This window comes from Scyliorhinus canicula, chromosome 8 (genome assembly GCF_902713615.1).
Source record: "Scyliorhinus canicula chromosome 8, sScyCan1.1, whole genome shotgun sequence".
NCBI classification, from domain to species: Eukaryota; Metazoa; Chordata; class Chondrichthyes; order Carcharhiniformes; family Scyliorhinidae; genus Scyliorhinus; species Scyliorhinus canicula.
The window spans coordinates 31,278,515-31,304,228 of record NC_052153.1 but is presented as its reverse complement, the minus strand read 5'-3'; the positions used below and the strand labels follow the sequence as shown (position 1 = coordinate 31,304,228).

Sequence of the window (25,714 nt, the reverse complement as noted above, 5' to 3'; positions counted from 1 at the left end):
CCTTCAATACCTCCTCACTTCCTATGTCAACCGCTCAAGGTCCTCACAGTCCCATTTCCTGAATTCTGTATCTACGTCCTCCTTCTCCTTTCCGGGAGCAGAGATTAGCGGATCTGCGCGGGACACTGTGCTGCAGGTAGGACAGCTGCTTGTCTGTTTGTTTATTTCAAAATTGAAAAAAACCCAGGAAAGTGACATCACAGGAGACTGTGACCTGATTGGCTAAAAGGCAGACTGGGCTAAATTTGATTATTTGTGGAGTTACTATTTTTAATTTGATTTAAATTACTATTTTTAAATTTCACTTCAATAACAATTTTGGGTTGATTTTAAATAACTTTTAAAATTTTAATTAAATAACTTTTTAAATATCAATTAAATAACTATTCAATTTGTTGTCAGATCAAGCAAGATAAATATTCCGGGATAAAGCTAATTAAATAGTATACAGGAGATTGGGTACAATCCAACACAAAAACATCTTCCTAAAGTTTAATTTCAAAAGATTAATTTAAAGGAATAAATCACGGCAGGACAGCTCCAAGGCCTGCTCCTCGTGCTCCATGTGGCAGGCTGGGGACAGTTCCAGTCCCCAGAATCAGCATGTGTGCAGGAAGTGTCTTCAGTTACAGCTCCTGGAAGCTCGAGTTTCAGAGCTGGAGCGGTGGCTGGAGACACTGTGGAGCATCCGCGAGTCGGAGAGCATCGTGGATAGCACGTATAGAGAGGTGGTCACACCGCAGGCTCAGACTCCGCAGGAAGGGAATGGGTGACCACCAGGCAGAGCAAGAGAGCGGGGCAGGTAGTGCAGGAATCTACTGTGGCCATTCCTCTGCAGAACAGATGTACCGCTTTGGATACTGTTGAAGGGAATGGTTTCTCAGGGGAAAACAGCAACAGCCAAACCCGTGGCACCACAGTTGGTTCTGCTGCAGAGGGGAGGGGTGATATGCGCGTCAGTGCAATAGTTATAGGGGATTCAATTGTAAGGGGAATAGACAGGTGTTTCTGTGGCCGCAAACAAGACTCCAGGCTGTTATGTTGCCTCCCTGGTGCTAGGGTCAAGGATGTCTCGGAGTGGGTACAGGACATTCTGGCGGGGGGAGGGTGAACAGCCAGTGGTCGTGGTACATATCGGTACAAACAACATAGGTTAAAAAAAAGGGATGAGGTTCTGAAAGCAGAATACAGGGAGCTAGGAAGGAAGTTAAGAAATCGGACCTCAAAGGTAGTGCTCTCAGGATTACTAGCGGTGCCACGTGCTAGTCAGAGTAGAAATGACAGGATACATAAATACGTGGCTGAAGGGATGGTGTCAGGGGGAGGGTTTCCAATTCCTGGGACATTGGGACCGGTTCTGGGGAAGGTGGGACCTGTATAAACTGGACTGGTTACACCTGGGCAGGACTGGAACTGATGTCCTATTTGCAAGAGTGCTTGGGGAGTGTTTAAACTAATGTGGCAGGGGGATGGAAGCCGATGCAGGAAGTCAGAAGGTAATAAAACAGGGACAGAAACAAAACCCAGTAAGGGGGAAAGTGTAAGGCAGAGAAGCCATAGTCAAAAATCAAAAAGGGCAACAGTACAATGTACAGTGACTGAGCGGAGCTCGGTGAATAGGCCCAGTAATACTAAAAGGATAGAGGATTGTTGAATTAATAGAAAGCAAAGAATGGGGATTAATGGGTGTTTCTCTGGTTGGAATTAGTAGCTAGTGGTGTCCCTCAGGGATCCGTGTTGGGCCCACAATTGTTCACAAATTACATAGATGATTTGGAGTTGGGGACCAAGTGCAATGTGTCCAAGTTTGCAGACGACACTAAGGTGAGTGGTAAATCAAAAAGTGGAGAGGATACCGGAAGTCTGCTGAGGGATTTGGATAGGTTAAGTGAATGGGCTAGGGTCAGGCAGATAGAATATAATGTTGACAAATGTGTGGTTACCATTTTGGTAGGAATAACAGCAAAAGCAATTATTACTTAAAAGATAAAATATTAAAACATGCTGCTGTGCATAGAGACCTGGGTGTGCTAGTGCATGAGTCGCAAAACGTCGGTTTACATGTGCAACAGGTGATTAAGAAGGCAAATGGAGTTTTGTCCTTCATTGCTAGAGGGATGGAATTTAAGACGAGGGACGTTATGCTGCAATTGTATAAGGTGTTAGTGAGGCCACACCTGGAGTATTGTGTTCAGTTTTGGTCTCCTTACTTGAGAAAGGACGTACTGGCACTGGAGAGTGTGCAGAGGCGATTCACTAGGTTAATCCCCGAGCTGAAGGGGTTGGATTACGAGGAGAGGTTGAGTAAACTGGGACTGTACTCGTTGGAATTTAAAAGGATGCCGGGGGGATCTTATAGAAACATACAAAATTATGAAGGGAATAGATAGGATAGATGTGGGCAGGTTGTTTCCACCGGTGAGTGAAAGCAGAACTAGCCTCAAAATAAAGGGAAGTAGATTTAGGACTGAGTTTAGGAGGAACTTCTTCACCCAAAGGGTTGTGAATCTATGGAAATCCTTGCCCAGTGAAGAAGTTGAGGCTCCTTCATTAAATGTTTTTAAGATAAAGATAGTTTTTTGGAGAATAAAGGGATTAAGGGTTATGGTGTTCGGGCCGGAAAGAGGAGCTGAGTCCACAAAAGATCAGCCATGATCTCATTGAATGGTGGAGCAGGCTCGAGGGGCCAGATAGAACATAGAACAGTACAGGACAGAACAGGCCCTCCGGCCCTCAATGTTGTGCCGAGCCATGATCACCCTACTCAAACCCACGTATCCACCCGAAACCCATAACCCACGTTAGCGCAAACAACATAAGCAAGACTAGGAAAGAGGATCTGTTTGGGGAATACCACGAATGAGGAACAGAATCAAATGTTATAATCTCTGGATTATTACCCGAGCCACCTGTAAATTGGCATGGGGCAGAGAAAATTAGGGAAGTAAACATGTGGCTAAAGGAGTGGTGTGGGAAAAGGGGTTACATTTCATGGGACACAGGCATCAGTTTTGGGACAGGAGGGAACTAGGCCATTTGACAATCTCCTCCTGAACCAATCTGGAACCAGTGTTCTAGAGGAAGAGATAAATAGGGTGGTCACAAGGACTTTAAATTAGTAAATGGGTGAGGGGGAGGCCTCTGGGGAAGTCAATACACTTCCAAAAACAAGTATCAGGGCAGAGAGTAAAGAACATAAGAACATAAGATCTAGGAGCAGGAGTAGGCCATCTGGCCCCTCGAGCCTGCTCTGCCATCCAATGAGATCATGGCTGATCTTTTGTGGACTCAGCTCCACTTTCCGGCCCGAACACCATAACCCTTAATCCCTTTATTCTTCAAAAAACTATCAATCTTTACCATAAAAACATGTAATGAAGGAGCCTCAACTGCTTCACTGGGCAAGGAATTCCATAGATTCACAACCCTTTGGGTGAAGAAGTTCCTCCTAAACTCAGTCCTAAATCTACTTCCCCTTATTTTGAGGCTATGTCCCCTAGTTCTGCTGTCACCCGCCAGTGGAAACAACCTGGCCGCATCTATCCTATCTATTCCCTTCATAATTTTAAATGTTTCTATATGATCCCCCTCATCCTTCTAAATTCCAACGAGTACAGTCCCAGTCTACTCAACCTCTCCTCATAATCCAGCCCCTTCAGCTCTGGGATTAACCTAGTGAATCTCCTCTGCACACCCTCCAGTGCCAGTATGTCCTTTCTCAAGTAAGGAGACCAAAACTGAACACAATACTCCAGGTGTGGCCTCACTAACACCTTATACAATTGCAACATAACCTCCCGAGTCTTAAACTCCATCCCTCTAGCAATGAAGGACACAATTCCATTTGCCTTCTTAATCACCTGTTGCACCTGTAAACCAACTTTCTGTGACTCATGCACTAGCACACCCAAGTCTCTCTGAACAGCGGCATGCTTTAATATTTTATTGTTTAAATAATAATCCCGTTTGCTGTCATTCCTACCAAAATGGATAACCTCACATTTGTAAACATTGTATTCCATCTGCCAGACCCTAGCCCATTCACTTAACCTATTCAAATCCCTCTGCAGACTTCCAGTATTCTCTGCACTTTTTGCTTTACCACTCATCTTAGTGTCATCTGCAAACTTGGACACATTGCCCTTGGTCCCCAACTCCGAATCATCTATGTAAATTGTGAACACGGATCCCTGAGGGACACCACTAGCTACTGATTGCCAACCAGAGAAACACCCATTTATCCCAACTCTTTGCTTTCTATTAATTAACCAATCCTCTATCCATGCTACTACTTTACCCTTAATGCCATGCATCTTTATCTTATGCAGAAACCTTTTGTGTGGCACCTTGTCAAAGGCTTTCTGGAAATCCAGATATACCAGTCAGGAAGCCAACTTGTCAGGCAAAACTAACAGAAGGATACTGGTTAAACCAGAAGAGAAAAATAATAAACGAGTGAATAAAGCATCTGTGCTGAGGGACAGGTTCAGGGGTATGGCCCAAATGTCTGCTTACTAATGCACAGAGTGTAAGGAATAAACTAGATGAGCTATAGGCATAAGTTCAAATTGAAGATGATCATGTCATAGCTATTACAGAAACATCGCTGCAGTATGGTCGAGACTGGGAGCTAGGGCAGCACAGTAGCATTGTGGATAGCACAATCGCTTCACAGCTCCAGGGTCCCAGGTTCGATTCCGGCTTGGGTCACTGTCTGTGCGGAGTCTGCACATCCTCCCCGTGTGTGCGTGGGTTTCCTCCGGGTGCTCCGGTTTCCTCCCACAGTCCAAAGATGTGCAGGTTAGGTGGATTGGCCATGATAAATTGCCCTTGGTGTCCAAAATTGCCCTTAATGTTAGGTGGGGTTACTGGGTTATGGGGATAGGGTGGAGGTGTTGACCTTGGGTAGGATGCTCTTTCCAAGAGCCGGTGCAGACTCGATGGGCCGAATGGCCTCCTTCTGCACTGTAAATTCTATGATCTAAATATACCTGGTAAAGTTTACAGGAGGGACAGGGAAGATGGCAGAGGGGGTGAGTTAGTATCACTAATTAGAAATACTAACACCTCCAATATTGAGGGAAGATTTAATGAGGAGAAAGCATCCAGTGGAGACCGTTTGGGTGGAACTGAGGAACGAAATAGGATCTAAAACTGTAATGGGTGATGTGTTTCGACCCCATGGGTGGCAGTTCTGAGGTGTTAGATTATATAAAGGCAGAAATTAGGCATATGTGTAGCAAAAGCAGAGTAGGATTAATGAGGGATTTTAACTTGCACATAGATTGGGAGAGTCACCTGTCAGAAAGCTAGTGAATGTATTTGGGATAGTTTCCAAGGTGAATGTATCTGGGATAATATCCTGCACAAATATGTTCTAGAAGTAATAATGGGACAGGAATTATTTGATTTAGTTATGAGTAATAAGCCAATATCAATTAGTAGCTTAGCTGTGCATGAACATTTATCAAATCGTGATCACAACATGATCAAATTCAATGTAGTGTTTGAAAGTGAAAAGCACGATTCAGATACAAGAATTTTACACTTGGGTTAGGCTGACTTTAATGAGATGAGACAGAGACTGTCCACAGAACACTGGGAAGATATGCTAATGGGTTGAACAACTGAAGATCAGTGGATATTATTTAAAGAAACATTTAATGAAATACAAAGCAAGTATATACTCCCGAGAGACAAAGGCTCCACTTCACAAAGAAAACAGCTATGGACAACTAAAGAAATTAGGGACAGCATAAAACTAAAAGATAGGGCTTACAAAAATGCAAAACATAGCACAGATCCAGACAAATGGGATAGATACAAAGACCAGCAAAGGGTCACAAAGCAGCTTATCAGAGCTTTTAAAACGGATTATGAAAGGAAACTTGCAAGGGACATCAAAATCAATAAGTATACATTTTATAGTCATATAAAAGGAAAGCAGGTGGTCAAGAGCAATGTAGGCCCACTAAAAGCTGCAAATGGAGATATTGTCAGTGCTAATTAGGGCAGCACGGTAGCATAGTGGTTAGCACATTTGCGTCACGGCTCCAGGGTCCCAGGTTTTCTTCCCAGCTTGGGTCACTGTCTGTGCGGTGTCTGCACGTTCTCCCCGTGTCTGCGTGGGTTTCCTCAGGTGCTCCGGTTTCCTCCTACGCTCCAAAGATGTGCAGGTTAGGTGGATTGGCCACGCTAAATTGCCCTTAGTGTTGGTTGGGGTTACTGAGTCACGGGGACAGGGTGGGGGTGTGGGCTTGGGTAGGGTGCTCTTTTCACGAGCCAGTGCAGACTCGATGGGCTGAATGGCCTTCTTCTGCACTATAAATTCTATGATTCTAATGGGGAAATGGCAGGCCATTGAACAATCACTTTGCCTCGATGCTTACAGTCGATAAGTTGATTACTTGCCGGAAATCTTGAAAATTAATAGTCAATGGAGGACAGGGACCTAAAACAATTAACATAAGTACAGCCTGAGTAACTAGGAAATTAATGAAACTAAAGGATCTGACGGTTTCCATCGAGGGTGTTAAAGGAATTGGGGGAGCCCATTATAGATGCCCCAACTTATCTTTCAGAGTTCTCTAGATTCAGGAGTAGTCCGGCTGGATTGGAAAATGGCACATGTCACTCCACTTTTTAAGAAGGGTTAAAGGGAGAAACCAAGGAATTACAGACCGGTTAGCTTAACATCTCCTGTGGGGAAATTGCTGGAGTCCATTGTCCGGGATGGGATAACTGAATACCTCAAACAACTTTGGTCGGTCAGCATGGATTTGTGAAAGGAAGGTCATGCCTGACTAGTGTTATTGAATTTTATTGAAGAGATGACTAAGGTAGTGGCCAGCGGAATGTCTATGGATGTCATTTTATATAGACTTCCAGGAGGCATTTGATAAAGTCCCACAGAAAAGATTGTTAACTAAGCTGGAAGCCCACAGAGTTGAGGGTAAAATGTTGACACGGTTAGGAAATTGGTTGAGTGGCAGGTGACAGAGAGTGGGAATATTGGGTAAGTACTCTAATTGGCAGGATGTGATTGGTGGTGTACCACAGGGATCTGTGTTGGGGCCTCAATTATTCACATTATTCATTAACAACTTGGATGACTGCATAGAAAGTCATATATCCAAATATACTGATAATACAAAGTTAGGTCGCCATCTAGATGATAGCATTAAATTGCAAGGAGTTATTGACAGACGAGGTGAATGGGCAAAATTGTGACAGATGGAATTCAATGTAAACATGTGTGAGGTTATCTGTTTTGGACCAAAAAAGGATAGAGCAGAGTACTTTTTAATGGAAAGACGTTAGGTACAGAGGATGTCTAAAGAGGTTGGAGGGTTTCGGTGCATCGATCCTTAAAATGCCATGAACACTTGCAGAAAATAAGCAAAACAGTTAATGGGAAGGGCAGCACGGTGGTACAGTGGTTAGCATTGCTACCTATGGCACTGAGGACCCGGGTTCGAATCCCGACCCTGGGTCACTGTCCGTGCGGAGTTTGCACATTCTCCCCGTGTCTGTGTGGGTTTCACCCCCACAACCCAAAGATGTGCAGGGTAGGTGGATTGGCCACACTAAATTGCCCCTTAATTGGAAAAAATAATTGGCTACTCTAAATTAAAAAAAACAAAACAGTTAATGGACTGCTAGCCTTTACATCTCGAGGATTGTAATAAACAGACAGAGTGGTTATGCTGCAGCTATACAAACCTCTGGTTAGATCCCACTTGGAGTACTGCGAGCAGATCTGGGCATGACACCTTACTAAGGATATATTGGCCTTGGAGGGAGTGTAACATAGGTTTACAAAAATTATACCTGGACTACAGGGGTTGAGTTATGAGGAGAGATTACAGAAATTAGGCCTGTTTTCGTGAGAATTTAGAAGGTTAGGAGGTGATCTGATCGAAGTATTCAATATATTAACAGGGAAAGACAGAGTAGATAAAGATAAACTATTTTCAGTGGTTGGAGATTCAAAAACTATCCAGACCATTCAGGAAGCACTTCTTCAAGCAAAGGGTGGTAGAGATTTGGAACTCTCGCACAAACAGCATTTGGAGCTAGAACAGTTGTTAGTTTTAAACCTGAGATAGTTAGATTTTTGTTAAGCAAATATATTAAAGGATATGGGCCCAAGGAAGGTATATGGAATTAGGCCACAGATCAGCCATGATCACATTAAATGGCGGGACAGGCTTCAGGGGCTGAATGGCCTCCTCGAGTTCCTATGTTTTATATGTTCCTATGTTCCATTCATTTCTTCTGCAGTATCCCTGTCCAAAAATATCCATTGCTGCCTCTTGGATGAGGATAGTCTTGAAAGTATGGCCAGAAATCTGGTGTGGAGTCTGGCAAATTACTTCCCCAACATCATTCGCAGAGATTCAATTTTGTAACAGGCATCCTAAATATTCTTCCTCCAGACACAGAGTCTCCTTGGTGGTCCACATATTCCACTCCACATAGATCACATATATTGCCATTTGTGTTGCAGCACGGTAGCATTGTGGATAGCACAATCGCTTCACAGCTCCAGGGTCCCAGGTTCGATTCCCGGCTTGAGTCACTGTCTGTGCGGATTCTGTCCATCCTTCCCGTGTGTGCATGGGTTTCCTCCGGGTACTCCGGTTTCCTCCCACAGTCCAAAGATGTGCAAGTTAGGTGGATTGGCCATGATAAATTCCCCTTGGTGTCCAACATTGCCTTTAGTGTTGGGTGGGGTTACTGGGTTATGGGAATAGGGTGGCGGTGTTGACCTTGGGTAGGGGGTAGGGTGCTCTTTACAAGAGCCGGTGCAGACTCGATGGCCCGAATGGCCTCCTTCTGCACTGTAAATTCTATGATCTATTTGTAGCTCTAACTTAAAAAATATAGTGACAGCCTGAACTCCCACTAGCACCAAACTCTGTCAACAGTCACATCCACTGTACAGAAATGTTAATTATAGAAGAATAATTGTATCCAACTATACATTAATGTTGGCGTCCTTTGAACCTGAATTCTATTGAAGTTAAGCTTCATAATCTTCTGGCCCCTCGCAGTCCTCTGGTTTCTCATAGCTTCTCATCGGCTTCATGCCATGCGCTGCATTGAATTTCATCTGACATTTAGTTAGCCAATCTATTAACTTGCTTATGTCCTGATGAATTTGCAGATGATCTTTCATATACTTAACCACAGTCTGTTAACGTGCCATTTTCAATTTTTGATCCAATGTTGTGCCTCCATGCCCTAAGTGCACATCATTTGTAAATACTGGGTGGGATTTCTCCAACCCCAATCCTGCCCACAGTGTGTTTAGCAGAGGCACTGCCATTTTGCCTGTGGTGGGATTTTCCGGTCCTGCCATTGTCAATGGGGTTTCCCCTTCTTCCCTCTCTCTGCCGCTGGGGAACCTGTGGCAGAGGCCCATTGCCGGTGGGACTGGATGATCCTGCTATCGGGAACGGGCAGAATGTCCCGCCCACTAAGAAGAACAATGGTTTCATTATTGATCACTTCAGTACAAAAACATTTCTCTCTGTTTTCTATCTTTTAATTAACTTCCTATCCACGCTGCCACATTCCTTTAATTTGTTAACCAAGTAATTTCTGAGCAAATATTATTTTCACCATTTATTGTAATCTCTAGGAGCATATCCAATACCAATGTTAGGCTGACGATCTAATACTTACATAGTTATCAATTTCTCCATTTTAGAACAGAGGTGTTATCCTGTTAATCTTGCAGCCCTTTGCTACAATTCTAAATACAAAGCATTGTGGTCATTGTGGAATATCTTCGCAGGAGTTTAGAAGAATGAGGAAGGATCTCATAGAAAACTATAATATTCTATCAGGGCTAGACAGGTTTGATGCAGGAAGGATGGTCTCGATGGTGGGGGAATCCAGAACCAGGGGTCACAGCCTGAGGATTGCCTGTCCGAGAACCACAGGTGTTGCAATGGAGTGGAGACTGGCAAAGGCTGTACACCATCGCATAGGTGCCCCCTATGAACGTGCTGTTTAGGGGCAGTGAGGGAGTTCCCTGGTGATTGGAGGAAGAAGGCATGTTTGGACCTTGCCAAAGCAGTCAGTGGCAGCAGTGTAGTGCAACACTCCTGGATCATGTGCACGAAGCAATTTAATGACCTCATAGAATTTACAGTGCAAAAGGAGGCCATTCAGCTCATCGAGTGCACCGGCCCTTGGAAAGAGCATCCCACCCAAGGCCACACCTCCACCCTATCCCCGTAACCCAGTAACCCCACCCAATCTTATTTGCACTCAAAGGGCAATTTAGCCTGGTCAAGCCACCTAACCTGCACATCTTTGGATTGTGGAAGGAAACCACAGCATCCGGAGGAAACTCACGCAGACACGGGGAGAACTTGCAGACTCCGCATAGACCGTGACCCAGCCGGGAATCGAACCTGGGACCCTGGCACTGTGAAGTCACAGTGCTAGCTACCTGTGCTACCGTGCTGCCCCTAATGTGACCCTTCCTGCCACAGTTTCTGCACAACACACAATTTATGATTGCACCAACAATCTGCTACTGAGTGTCCGTTTTTTTACTATATCAAGTGCGAGTCTATGTTTGCATTTGAGGTTCAGTTGACATCTTGTGAACTCTTGTGCTTGAACTCAACTGCTGAACTTCTTTGGCTGCTAATTCTATGGATAGAACAACTTCCAAAGCTTTCATTAAGATCAGGTTGCGTTTGATTAACGGCCATTTTTGAAGAGCTTCGCTCCTTAAACCGCTGACTAATCTATCCCTGCTGGTATCTTTAAACACATCCCCGAATTTGTTGCAAACTTTCCAATCTATTCACCTTCTTGATTGTGCTGATTTAAAAAAAAAAAAATAACCCAATTTGTTTCTCCAATCAAGGTGCAATTTAGCGTGGCCAATACACCTACCTGCACATCTTTGGGTTTGTGGGGATGAGACCCATGGAGACACAGGGAGAATGTGCAAACTCCACACGGACAGTGACCCGGGATCGAACCCGGGTCCCTGAAGCCATGAGGCAGCAGTGCTAACCACTGCGCCACTATGCCGCCCTTATGATTATGAAACCTTTATCTTTCCTTGATGACTAAAGGTTTTGGTGAATAGTGACCCTGTACTATTTCCTCGTCCTTCGTAGGTTTTCATACCTGACGTTTCAGGTTGTATCAGACTCCTCAGGAGGTTAAATGCTCAGGAATGTTGGGACTGCTAACTTGTTCACATCAAAAAATAAGTCAAACCTCTCTGCATATGAGCGCCATCACTCAGTATTCTCATCAAAGGGTCCCATGGCACCAAACACTCCCGCTGTTTTTCACTATGGAAGGACCGTGTGCACAATGTGCCACAAATTTCTAGCACCACCTTGCTTCCTTTCCCCCCCAAAACAAGGCAAACCCGAGTTCAGCCTGTTTTCCTTTCATGTTGCACAACGCCCCAAGCTCTAAGTTTGTTACTGCAGGGTATGTGTTACTCACAGTACTCCCGATACTATTACGGATCGTTTGAGAAAGAACAAATGCCTACAAATGCTATTCCACATGTTTTTCAGTCGCCTACAAACGGTATTTGTCTTTATGTGGTGGTTTTAAAATGAAGCCTGCAGGCCTCAGAGGTTCAAACAAAAGAAAAACATTCATTTAGAAGATGGTGGCACTACAGGCTGCTATTTTGGACTGTCCATTTACCCACACAAACAGCCAATGATGTCAGTCTTGAAGTGCTTCTATTCTACTGCAAGGCAGCTCGTGAGGAAACACTTGAAAAATCATGAATACACAACAGTGACATGATATATTGAGAGAGCATTTAGCAATGCCTTTGGGATAGATGTGCAAAGGTGTGCAGGCTAGGTGGATTAGCCACGCTAAATTCCAAAAGGTTAGGTGGGATTATGGGTTTACTGGGATTTAATGGATTGAGGAGTGGGCCGTGGTAGGTGCTTGTTCAGAGGGTTGGTGCAGGCTTGATTGGCTGAATGGTCTCCTTCTGCACTGTAAGGATTCTATGATTCTATATGGGCTTCATAAATAGTGATGTTGCGTTCAAAAGCATGGAAGTTATGCTGAACTTTCGGAAAGCTATTATTAGGCCACAATGAGGTTTTTGCATCCAGTTCAGGTTCACTATGGGCTGGATTCTCCGATTTTGAGGCTATGTCCAGAGTATGCATCTAGTCTTACGACCAAAAAGACTGCGGCACACCCGTGCCGATGCTCCGCCCGGTGAGGGGCTAGCAGCCGTGCCATGTAAAGCACCCGGCTTCACCTGCAGATACGGATGGAGAATTGGCGAGCCCATGGCCGCGCATGCGCACAACGGCGACCTGCGGCTGCTGCGCCATACAAAATGGCGCCAGCGGCACGTGAACCCGGCCTGCCAGATAGTGCCTCCCTGTAACCCCCCCTCACCACCCCTTACCATTCCCCCCAGCCCCCCATTGGACTGATGAGGTTGCTCTGCGGAGAGCTAACATGGGCTTGATGGGCCGAATGGCTCACTTTTCTGCCGTGATACTTCAGACTCAGACTCCATCGGATTTCTTTTTAGCTTCAATGGTCCCAACTTTTAAAAAAATTCTTATTTGTTTTTTAAATATATTTTGAACATATTATTCCATTCAATATCACTGTCAATCTATTTTGTTTTGCTCATGAGATGAATGCCACTTGCAAGGACAGCATTTATGAGCCATCCATAATTACCCCTCAGATGGTGATAGTAAGCTGCCTTCTTGAACCGCTGAAGGCCATGTGGGGTCGGTACACCTACAGCACTGTTAGGGAGGAAGTTCCTAGATTTTGACCAATTTTTAGCTTTTTGAATCATTTTTTCTTTCCCTCTTTATTTATTCCACCTAATTTTCTTTGCACAATTGGGTGGCACAATGGTTAGCAATGCTGCCTCACAGCACCAGAGGCTGCCTCTGCCACTTTATCTGCCGACGAGCTCTGTGTAGCCTCCTCAAATGTCCGACTTCTTTCCCTTCACTTTTCTGGGCATTTCACTCGGATAGGATCCATATCGCATCAATTATGTGGGATTTCAAAAGAAAATACCCCCTCAATCTGAGAGAAAAGGACAAAAAGTGCAGTACACTAGCTGGAGCCACCTCTTGCATGTCTTCCTCCCTACATTACGCCACCAGACGTCCTCAGGACAATTGTGCTGGGCTGTGAACCATCCGACATAAGTCATTTGAATCGCTGATTTCAGATGGTTCTGTCAGTTTTACCCTGGTAGTTACTCTTAAAAGAGTTGGACGGAAAATAAATCACTACTAACTCCAGAGTAACTATTTAAACACTGAGACACCCCCACACAGACAACCCCATCACTTCTCGGTTTGACCCTCCCCAATATCTTCTAGAGTTTCGAAGAATGAAAGGTGATCTCATTGAAACCTACAAAATAGGCAAAAGATATGCGGGTTAGGTGGATTGGCCATGCTAAATTGCCCGTAGTGTCCTAAAAAGTAAGGTTAAGGGGGGTTGTTGGGTTACGGGTATAGGGTGGATGCGTGGGTTTGAGTAGGGTGATCATTGCTCGACACAACATCGAGGGCCGAAGGGCCTGTTCTGTGCTGTACTGTTCTATGTTCTATATAGACAGGGTAGATGCAGGTAAGGCGATGCCCCTGGTTGGGGAGTCTGGAACCAGGGGCCACATTTAAGCTCAGTCATTGAATATGTTTAGGTTCAAGATAGACAGATTCCTAAATATGAATGATACAAAGGAATTGCATGGGAAAAAAGCATTGAAGTGGAATGGATGCTTAACCATGATCGTATTGAATGATGGAGCAGGCTCAGTGGGTTAAATAGCCTCCTTCTGCTCCTGTGTTCCGATCAACAGATTTATGCTGATTTTCCAGAAATGTTTATAGATTATTTTATATAATTTTAATTATTAAATTGCATTGTTGAAAAGAAGTCAACATAATTCAATAATTGTAGTTCAACATTTCTGTAGTCTTAACGAGCAATGCAAGCATAAAGTGTAGGTTGTCATGAAAATTCACAATTATTTTTCACTTTCAGTGGCTATAACCCAAGGAAGTGGGATTAGTTACAACCTTGCAGAAATTCAAAGCCAGCCATTCTACCACGACATCAACTCTGGGCTCCAGAGGTCATTGTCTTCTCCACCGGGCAGGTAATTCCTTTGATTTTAATGAAGTAGTTAGTGGCTTGCGAAAAAGCTAATATTGTGTATGTTGATCTCTTTTCTGTCATCTGGCTATTGTTCTTGGAAGAAAAATTAAGGTGGAATATTTTGGTCATAAATTATGGGCCAGGGGTGTAGAAAACTCCAAAGTATATCATGGAGTTCACCTGACCCACAACTGTTTATAGAATTTGGTTATGAGGAGCACATGGGCCTACCTTTCAGGTGTTATTCAACACTTTTAATCAAAAACAAAGTTTATTCTATGAATTCAGTTAACATTTCGATAAATACACACAATAAACATTTTTATCAACTCCAAATATGAATACCCCACACAGCTACAGTTAATAGCTTCCCTTTCAACCATTAATTTGATAACAACATCCAATAAACCATAAAAACCTTTTTACCAAAACAGTAGGTTTGAATTCTTTCCAGAAAAGAGTTATCACTTTTAAATTATCAAGTGATCTGGACACCTTTTGACATGCAGAGAGAGAAAGAGAAGAGCAGCCTTCTTTGTCTGAATCCAGCTTCCAACTGTGTAAACTGAAAGTAAAACCCAGAGCCACAGCCAGGTTCCACCCACACAATGACATCACTGAAGCCATTTGACAAACACACATTTCTTAAAGAGACACTCTCATGCCACATATCATACTTTTCCTGTCCATGTAATACTGCTGGTTAAAATATAGCTGTATACTACCTGAAAGGAAATGACCCTCCATCACTGCTAATTTGAAGTTTAGAGCTCAGACAGGACCCAACAACTTTGTTTTTTGAACGAAAACATTGCAGTTCCTGAGCAGCGTGCACCTGACGCCAGCAGAATTATGTCAAGATATAAATGATGGGCAGGATCCTCCGGTCCACCAGCCGTGTTTTCCGGTATGGCGCGCCCCGCCGGCAGCGGGATTCTCCGTTCCCGCAGCCAGCCAATGGGGCTTCCCATTGTGGCCTCTCACTCCGTCGGGAAAACCGCGGGCGTGGGTGCGCTGCCGGCGGACCGAGAATCCCGCCGATGAAGAATTCCGCTGGTGGACTTTCCAGTGTTGTACACAAATCTTGATGCAAGTGAGCAGATTTGTAGATATGCTGCCGGGTTATTACAGTACTGTGAAATCAAAGCGATATTTCAGATCAAACTATTTTGTAAAATTCAGATTGCACAATTGCGGCTTTATGCTTCAAGAGGCAAAAATGTAGACATCGCAAACTGAGTCATAAAATGGATCACTTTTCGAACATCACCTGAACAGAAAATGTATCACATTTTCAATTTTTAACCACAACCAAATCTGTTCTTCAAATGTAATTGTTTACAAATGTAACATTTGATATTGTGGAACATTTGATATGCTGAAATGTAGTTAAACTCGATTGAACATACAAACCAGCTGTGAGCTTCACCTGGGAGACAAACAACTTTGATTATTTAAACGGCATGAATCCATTTTAGTAAAAAAACACAATCGAAAACTCCATTTTATTTCTTGTTATATTGCACACTTGTGTGTAACTATGGAGAGAGGCATCTCAGGATAATATTAGCATCTATCAGTGAGTTTTTTGTTTTGTAAATTAATTTTTGTCGTTCATGCGAATTACATTGTCACAAACTTAATTCCTTGTAAAGGAGTGATGCCTGACGGACCACTGGGATGCCTCTATGTTACCACATGTTACAACTTTTTATACTTTAAAATTGTAAATAGCAGCAGACATTTTGAGAGAAACCTCTCCTGCTGTGACATCGTGAAGTTCTGCTCCACCAACATTATGAATGGAAACAGTTAATTGTCGCTAGACAGAAATTTCATGGGGGTCACAACAGGGGGAATTCTACAAAATATCTGTTTTTAGACTACGTTGTTCGAGGACATAAAATGTCGGAGCAAACAATGTCGGAGACACACCAGTGAAAGTGCAGATGTCTTCCTTTATAATGTTGTGACAACCTAGTGGAATTCTCATTCCCTTTCGGGACCTATGCAGTAACTATAATTTTGTTGAGAATCTGGATTTGATCAAGCATAAATTTTGGAAAATGCACTAAAATCATTCTTAGAAGACTGATAAGTTTAGCTCCAAACTTTACCTGATTTGTGTATTTATTTGCTAGCAAACGGCCTAAGACGATCCCCATTGATGAGAGCATAGATACCAGTCCAACAGAATTCTATCCTTCTCCCAGCTCACCAACCAGTGTCAGCAGGACATGGCATGAAAGAGATCAAGGTTAGTTCTTCGAGTGAGCTTGGATGAAGTTTAATATATCATGCTAATTACTAAGATATCTCCACAAATACATGACATAGAATGAGATTAAACATGACGGGCTAAATTTCCATTTGGGGGTCAGGAACCCGATGTGGCGATCAATTCCGGATCTAGATACAAACCTAATGGAAGATATATTACAGATTGTGGACATGATGGATTAGGTTATTACTGCATTTTATGAAATTGTTGGCATGTGCTGGGAGGAAAGTGGAATAGGTGCTGGAAATCACAAAACCTGACAGTATGTGGCACCTCTGCCTTCAAAATGGATTTTCTCTCCTTTGAAAAATGGGATCCATTATGTGCTGTCCACTATCTTGTCTCCTCCACCCTCACCTCCAACAAGAGGTTTGAGGAGCTTGTTTGTTTCTCTGTCATTGAGATTGAAACCATGGCTGGAATTCTCGGGCTATTCTCTGGCAGTGGGATTCCGCCACCGGTTGCGCACTACTACAAATAGGTTTCCCGGCAATGTGGGGGTGGCTACAATGGGAATTCCCATTGACAGCATCGGGAGCTGTCAGTGAATGGCACGTCACTGAGAAACGCCCAGCTGGGAGGCCTGTGAATCCCACTCCATGCAAACAGCAGCCTCGACTACATCTGTCTCTTCACCTAGCCCATCAGACCAAACCTGACCATCCCTGAAATTGCATCTTTTTCCACTTTCTTTGTTATTTTTGTCCATGACGTCTTGATCTTGCCCATGAGACTGCTCCCTTGACTCTATTTCCACGAAACTGCTTGGCCACCCACCTTCACTTCCTGGTTCCCATGTTAGCTGATATTATTACAGTTATCTATCTTGAGGTACTACTCCACGCTGACCCCCTTCAAATCTATCCTCATCACCCTCTCCTCAAAATATCAACCCTTGACCTGACACTTCCACCCTTACTAACCACCACCCCATTCCCACCCTCCGTTGGGAGGGGGGTTGCGGTGTGGGATACAGCAGTTGACAAACATTCATATCACGCTGCCCTGAATGTGCAGCAGAATCTTCTACTGGTGTCCCATTTGGCAGGTCGGAAAACCATCAGAACCTGGTGTGAACCTTATTTGCATCTTGTTAATGGAATGCAAATTGAGATCTGACTGTACACGCTAGATTCTCCTTGCCGGTGGTGGGAAAACACACCGGCGTGAAACACTTTTGGATGTCGGGACACACCTAAATAATACCTTGGGCTGCCTCTGAAGTCCAGGATGGAGGTAGCCCTCAACCCTGGAACACCATAGAAGTGGGTTGGGGAGCATCTGCAGGTGGATTTCCAGGTTAGGTGTCATGGAAAGGGTCCATCGTCCAGCCTCCTAATGTTCTGGAGATCTATCTTCATTCTTCAATAGTTCACGGCGACATTGGCCCGAGTTCTATCCTGGCCCTGGGTCACTGTCCATGTGGAGTTTGCACATTCTCCCAGTATCTGCCTATGTCTCACCCCCATAACCCAAAGATGTGTAGAGTAGGTGAATTGGCCACGCTAAATTGCCCCTTAATTGGAAAAAAAATCAATTGGGTATTTTAATTAAAAAAAAATTCAATCTTCAATAATGGGCAGTGATGTTCGGTGCCTTTTCAATATGGCACCTGGACATGGTGGCTGACCACGCACCATCCAGGCCTGCCCTGGCATAAAGCACCCATGTCCATAATTAGTGAGGTTGGGGCCAGAGGATTTGGGCGTGTTTTTCCCTTTGGCTGCCACAGCGGAGGACACTCCAAGTTCCCGCCCCTGCCACGGCACTTGGTCTCAAAATGGGAGAATTCCATCCTGAATATTGACCATTGTCTTTGACGCCTATCTTTTTGAGGTGATTATGAACAATGTTTCCTTCTGATGAAAAGGAATTTCATTGTGATATTCTAAAAAGTGTAGCAATAACTCTGAAATGTTCAGTGTCATGACATACATTTCAGAGCAACAAGCATCTGCATTACAACATATAGCGCCTTCAGCAAAATAAACTGTCATAAAGTCCTTCACAGAAGCATTATCAATCACAACTTGACACCTGGCCAACTGAGGTATTGTGTTGGTAATGGAGCCAGGTGTGTTCCAGCCAGCTAGGCAAAGTGTTGGAGGAGCATGGTCTGGTCAACTTTGTTCAGTGTTGGGCAGCACGGTGGCCGAGTGGTTAGCACACCTGCCTCACGGCGCTGAGGTCCAAGGTTCGATCCCGGCTGTGGGTCACTGCCCATGTGGAGTTTGCACATTCTCCCCGTGTCTGCGTGGGTTTCGCCCCCCACAACCCAAAAATGTGAGGTGTAGGTGGATTGGCCACGCTAAATTGCCCCTTAATTGGAAAAAATAATTGGGTAATCTAAATTTTTTTTTAAAAACTTTGTTCAGTGTTTGCTTTTATTATTCTGCATTGACAGGTCAAAAAAGATGACCATGCATAGTTTACCAGAGTCACAGTCAGATTGGATATAATTTGTAATTTTGGCAAAGGTCATTTCAGTGTGTGGCAACAATTTTATTATGCGTGCAAAATGTTGTTCATATCTGTACTACAATATGAAGCACATATTGGGCACAACAATAAAGTTAGTTATTTCAGTAACTAATCCATTGCCTATGCATGTTCAAGGAACTGGTTAGTACAAACAATTTATGAATGGGATTCCTTTTGCTCACTTTGGAGATTTTTCTGCTTACGTGGTCCTGCTATACAACACATTTTATGGCATTTCAAGTAAATCAGGATAAAATTGTGCAATTTGCTATTGCTGCATGGAGTTTGTATGGCCCAGATTTTGTAATCATAATGACAGCTAAACTGTCAGTGTTTACCACCATTATTTTTCTGAAAATGTCAGCAAATTCTGGAGTCTGTATTTGTGCTGTCAGTGATTCTACACTTCTCCAGATGGCGTGCAATTCAGGTAGCCCCAGAATGCAATTGATTAGAAATCATTGAACTGATAAGAACGTCCACTCGTAGGGTTGGGTTCCCGCTGCTGAGGCAGGTTGTCCAAGTTGGGCAGACTTGCCCCAGTTTTAAGGGCATCCGGTTTTCACTCAGTGGAGGGGTGGTGGGGGGGGGGTTGTGGATAGAGTCAAGCCTACCAGCCCTGGAAACAGAAAATAGGTGGCATCAGGGACGTGAGTTCTGAGGCAGGTTGATTCTCTGTTCTCAAGGACTTTGTCCCAGTTGTTTTAAAAGCCCCTTCTCCAGCGGGCAAAATGGGATCTGTTGGAAATGGGTGGAATCCAGGTCCCACCTATCATTTGTAAAGATCTCCAGAGTCAGGCCGATTCCACGGAAATCCTTCCTTAGTTCATCTGTTTAAAAAAAAATCTTGGAAAAGATACAAAGTGTTCAATGACATGTAGCTGGGTACTATGTTCAGAATTTTACTAAATAACCTCAGAGCTTGAATAAAACAATTTTTTAATTGTTTAATGTATATTTTTTTCAATTATAAGAAGAATGTCTATGTATCATTAGTGTATATTCCAATTTTTTTAATAATATTTTGGCTCCTATATTAGTTTCATATATAAGGGTGGCATGATGGCACTGTGGTTAACACTGCTGCTTCACGATGCCAGGGAGTCGTATTCAATTCCGACCTCGGGTTACTGTCTGTATGGAGTTTGCACATTCTCCCCGTGTCTGTGTGGGTTTCCTCTGGGTCCTTCGATTTCCTCCCACAGGTGTACAGGCTAGGTGGATTGGCCATGCTAAATTTCCCCTAAATGTCCAACGTTTGGGTGGGGTTACAGGGATAAGGTGGGTGTTTGGGCCTAGGTACAGTGGTCTTTCAATGGGTCAGTGCAGACTCGATGGGCCGAATGGCCTGCTTCTGCACAGTATGGATTCTATGATTCTAAATGCTCTTAGTTTTTTATTTTGCTATGTGCAAAAGTTTAAAATTTAAGGTCAAGGGATTCTCTGATGTTTACTTCCTGATTTGCTGTCTGTGAGAATACTTAGATATGATTGGCTGCTTAATGACAACACTGTTACGTGATGGCTTTCTCATTGTGCTATATACAACCTGACGACAGGAAAGGGGAAGTCTGTGCGATAGAGATCACTAGATCTCTGTGGACAGCTTTCTTCACAGTGCTGTTGTTTTCCTGCTGGCCACAATATCCAGCCCAATATAATTTACAGAGCCTGTTACAGACTCAAAATGCATAATGCAATGCTTTTGTGCTACTTTTTTTGGAATCCTTTATCATTTTCTTCAATGCTATTTTAAATGTATATTAATGATTTGTCACATTTGGCTGCAAAGAGTTTGCAGGTGTTCAGGTGAATGTTCTTGCTTGTCTGGCCTAATAAGATTATATACCTGTTTAACAGGTGATGAGTAATTTAATTGACAGTACATTCAGAGCTTAAAGATGACACCCAGGTGCAGAAACAAAGGCATTTGATGGTGTTCTTTTCTTTTTTTAAAAGGCTTGCATTTTATTAAACTGATTTAAGAGTTTGAGGTCTTCCAGGCTGCTTTCTACTTGGAAACAAATTTTAAGCGTGTTTTTAAGTACAAATGCATTTACTCACAATCGGGTTCCTGTCTGAACTACATTACACATTGAAATAGGTACAGATTCTATTTAACCAGAATTTAATTAGAGAAAGTTTAAATGGAGCAAAATTAAGGTGCATGCTCTCAGTAAATCCAAAGAAAACCAGACTGCCATTTCCAATTAAATATAGTGGAAATTCTTGGGGATAAGGAAGATAAATGGAACTGCAGTTGTCAGGGATCTCATGCTGTTAACCCTTTAAGTTCCGTACTTTTGCAGTGGCCTTGCAATGGCCTATCTTAATTACTGAATGGTCTTTTCAAAATACATTCTTATCCAATAATTATATTTTTAAAAAATCAGCAGCAACGATTTAACCTCTATAAAATAGAAACTTTATTTATATTTCAACACTTAAGAGTTCAGTGTTGAGTTAAGTGAGATTGAGTGCAGTGTGAAGGTCCCTCTTAAGTGACGACTCCTTATTAGATTTTGATTTCTTTGACCTGGCTGGGTTTATTTCACAAAAAGCAAATGACTAATTAAAGCAATCTCCAAGATGGAAAAGGCAAAAGGTCAAGGAGTTATTATAATTTGTTCTGGAGTATGACAAATTGAATCTTTGTCAGAACAACAGTTTCACTTTTGATACTTTTTTCCCCCGAAGCTTCTCTGTTTTGCGAGGAATGGTTACGGTCCTATTGTTTTCTGCATGAGAAACATGATGGGCGTGATTTAATCTATTCTGGTGCCCAGATCTCTCAAACCTCCTCCCTCACCGATGTGACCCCAGGACTCCCCCAATACCCCAACTCACCTGTAAGGGGGTCTTCAGGCTCCATGCAACGCCACATCACAGGGGCATTTCACCCCTGGGCCTAATCCCCGATGCGGGAAAAATGACACCTAGCACCTTGGCACTGCCTGGACACCCTGGGGCACCCAGGGTGGCACTGCAAACTGCCAGGGTGGCAGCGCCAGTGCAAATGTGTCCAGGTGGCTTCGACAGTGCCAGGGAGCCACCCTGCCTGGAAGCAGACCACCCAGGGGCCTCCAATCCCCTGTGAGACACCCCAACCCACCCCCCCCCCCCAAATGCCTTTCCACCTGGTCTCCTTTTGTGGGGACCAGTGCTAAATGGCACCAAGCAGAGATCTCCTTGGTGAGGGCTGGGTGGCCAGATCTGAAATGGTCATAGTTAAGTGAACTTTTAGGCTCACTTCACTAATCAAATCTGGATCCTGCCTGTTTTGGGCGGATCCAGATCATGGCATGTTGCGAAATCTCGTTAGAACTCGCGAGGTGCAACGACCGTCGTGAATCCTGAGGGAGGCCTCTCCCAGGATCTACCTGCCGTATTCCGTCCTGATTCCGGCTGGACAGGGCTGGTAAATCACGCCTGATCTCTATTTTGGATGCAGTTTCGATGTTTTAGAAATGTTTCCGTTGGTTTTGGGTGTGCGCTTGGGGGACAGCGACCTGAACTCACTGGCAAAGTTCGAATTCAGAGCTCGGGGTTACATTTTTAAAGGGTGCCCTGATCTCAAAGTGAAGTTGAAAGGACACCCCCCCCCCCCCCCCCCACCACCATTTTTTTCTAATTAAGGGGAAATTTAGAGTGTTCAATCCACCTACCTTGCACATCTTTGGGTTGTGGGATCGAAACCCATGCAAACACGGGGAGAATGTGCAAACTCCACATGGACAATGACCCAGAGCCGGGATCGAACCTGGGACCTCGGCGCCGTGAGGCAGCAGGGCTAACCCACTGCGCCACCGTGGGCAGCCTCATTCTAAGTATCCGTCCCCTCCCCTCCCCACCATGCCATAAGACATAAGATATAGGAGCAGAATTAGTCACTCGGCCCATCGAGTCTGCTCCGCCATTCAATCATGGCTGATATTTTTCTCACCCCCATTCTCCTGCCTTCTCCCCATAACCCCTGACCCTGATCCCCTTATTGATCAAAAACCTATCTATCTCTGTCTTAAAGACACTCAGTGATTTGGCCTCCACAGACTTCTGCGCCAAAGAGTTCCACAGATTCACCACCCTTTGGCTGAAGAAATTCCTCCTCATCTCTTTCAAAGGATCGTCCCTTTAGTCTGAGATTGTGTCCTCTGTTTCTAGTTTTTCCTAAAAGTGGAAACATTCTCTCCACGTCTACTCTATCCATGCCATGCATTATCCTGTAAGTTTCAATAAGATCCCCCCTTAGCCTTCTAAACTCCAACGAGTACAGACCCAGAGTCCTCAACCGTTCCTCATACGACAAGCTCTTCATTCCAGGGATCATTCTTGTGAACCTCCTCTGGGCCCTTTCCAAGGCCACAACATCCTTCCTTAAATATGGGGCCCCAAACTGCTCACAATTCTCCAAATGGGGCCTGACCAGAGCCTTACATAGCCTCAGAAGTACATCCCTGGTCTTGTATTCTGGTCCTCTCGACATGAATGCTAACATTGCATTTGCCTTTCTAACTGCTGACTGAACCTGCACGTTAACCTTAAGAGAATCATGAACAAAGACTCCCAAGTCCCTTTGTGCTTCTGATTTCCTAAGCATCTTCCCATTTAGAAAATAGTCTATGCCTCCATTTCTCCTTCCAAAGTGCATAACCTCACACTTTTCCACATTGTATTCCATCTGCCACTTCTTTGCCCACTCCTCGCCTTTCCAAGTCCTTCTGAAGCCCCCCTGCTTTCTCAATATTACCTGCTCATTGTCAGATCTTTGTATCATCTGCAAACTTAGCAACAGTGCCTTCAGTTCCTTCCTCCAGATCATTAATGTATATTATGAAAAGTTGTTGTCCCAGCACCAACTCCTGAGGTACACCACTAATCACTGGCAGCCATCCTGAAAAAGACCCCTTCATCCCCACTCTCTGCCTTCTGTCAGTCAGCCAACCATCTATCCATGCCAGGATCTTACCCGTAACACCATGGGCTCTTAACTTATTTAACAGTCTCCTATGCGGCACTTTGTCAAAGGCCTTTGGAAATCTAAGTAAACCATGTCTACTGGTTCTCCTTTGTCTAACTTCCTTGTTACTTCCTCAAAGAACTCTAACAGATTTGACAGACATGACCTCCCCTTGATGAAGCCGTGCTGACTCAGTCCTATTTTATCATGCACTTCCAAGTACTCCACGATCTCATCTTTAATAATGGACTCTAAAATCTTACCAATGACCGAAGTCAGGCTAAGCGGCCTATAATTTCCTGTTTTCTGCCTCCCTCCCTTCTTAAACAGCAGTGTTACACTAGCCACTTTCCTGCCCTCTGGGACCCTTCCTGCCTCCAGTGTTACTCCTGAAAGTTCACCACCAATGCCTTCACAATCTCCTCAGCTATCTCTTTTAGAACCCTGGGGTGTAGTCCATCCAGTCCAGGTGATTTATCCACCTTCAGATCTTTCAGTTTCCCCAGAAACTTCTCCTTGGTATTGGTCACTGTACTCACCTCTGCTCCCTGGTTCTTCTGGAGCTCTGGCATCCCACTGGTGTCTTCCACCGTGAAGACAGATGCAAAGTGACTATTCAGTTCGTCTGCCATTTCTTTGTTTCCTATATTACTTCTCCAGCCACATTTTCCAGTGGTCTATTTTTGCCTCTCTTAGCTTTTATATATTGAAAAAATCTCTTCCTATCTTCCTTTTATATTACTCGCTATCTTGCACTCCTACTTCTTCCTCTACCCCCTTATTGCTTTTTTAGTTGTCCTCTGCTCACTTTTAAAGGCTTCCCAATCCTCTGGCTTCCCATTAATCCTTGCCATGCAGAAGCAACCACTCTCTACCTTCCACCATCACCCCCGGCCCAATGCACATTAGCACATAATGGGAACCCCATCTAATGCGGTTCCCTGGGGGCCCCACCCGCTGACATTGTCCAACAATGTTCCTCACTACCCGGGGGTCTGTACTCACCACCACACGAACAGAGGTGAGTACCAAGGCAAATGGGCCGGAGCCTTCCACCCGCATTCTACTTCTAAAAATGTTAAAGAAGCAGCACTATCTTGTGTGGAGATACATGATTAGTTTGTTACAGCTTACGCTGTTACAGATAAACAATGACAATATCCAGCTAGATTGGGAAACGGTAATTCCAAAGTGATCTTATTCACAGTGTCATTTTTGAAGTACTTAGCAACCTTATTCCTAAATTAAAGCTGCTTGAAGATCCCACTGTGTCGTAACATAAAAATACTCACACTCACAGTGGGCTTGCTGTTGCGCACCAGGTTGTGTTGTGCTCGAGAAGCAATCTGTCTAAATTTCAGGCTGTATATACAAAGCATTCTGATGAAAATGCCCCTTTAAGTATTACATTGCCTCATCTTGCTGACAAATTTGGAGTCTACTTGTTAACTAATAGTGGAATATGAGTCGATCTTACCTCAGGCAATTTATTAATCTTTATAAATTTTATGAATAATTTAAATTATATTAACAGTGACTAATGCTAACATTTGCCAATGTATTACTTCAATTTTTAAAATAAAAACTTTACCTTTATGAAAGGGAGCTGTGATAAACCAAAGGATGGTGTTTATATATTTTATGTGAGTTTTGCATGCTAAAACTTTGTGATATAAAGCAGAATGCTGGCATTGAATAATAATTACTGGTGGATAAACTAATATGCCCTAGACATTCTAAACCTTGCACAAAAGACATTTGTCAGTGAGGCACGATTCATTTTGACAAAGTAGTTAGATGTACTTCAGCACTATGATAAATTGGTAGTT

The 25,714-nt window shown here is 43.8% G+C and overlaps 1 protein-coding gene across 14 annotated transcripts in view; it reads left to right on the top strand.

Moving 5' to 3' along the window:
• Positions 1-25,714, top strand: part of LOC119970170 (nuclear factor 1 B-type-like) — a 743,034-nt gene that overhangs the window by 629,429 nt on the left and 87,891 nt on the right. For all 14 annotated transcript variants that reach the window (XM_038804340.1, XM_038804343.1, XM_038804348.1 and 11 more), the window contains 2 exons: positions 14,053-14,167; positions 16,308-16,423. In XM_038804340.1, the coding sequence (XP_038660268.1) occupies positions 14,053-14,167; positions 16,308-16,423 (231 nt within the window). The remainder of the gene's footprint in view (positions 1-14,052; positions 14,168-16,307; positions 16,424-25,714) is intronic.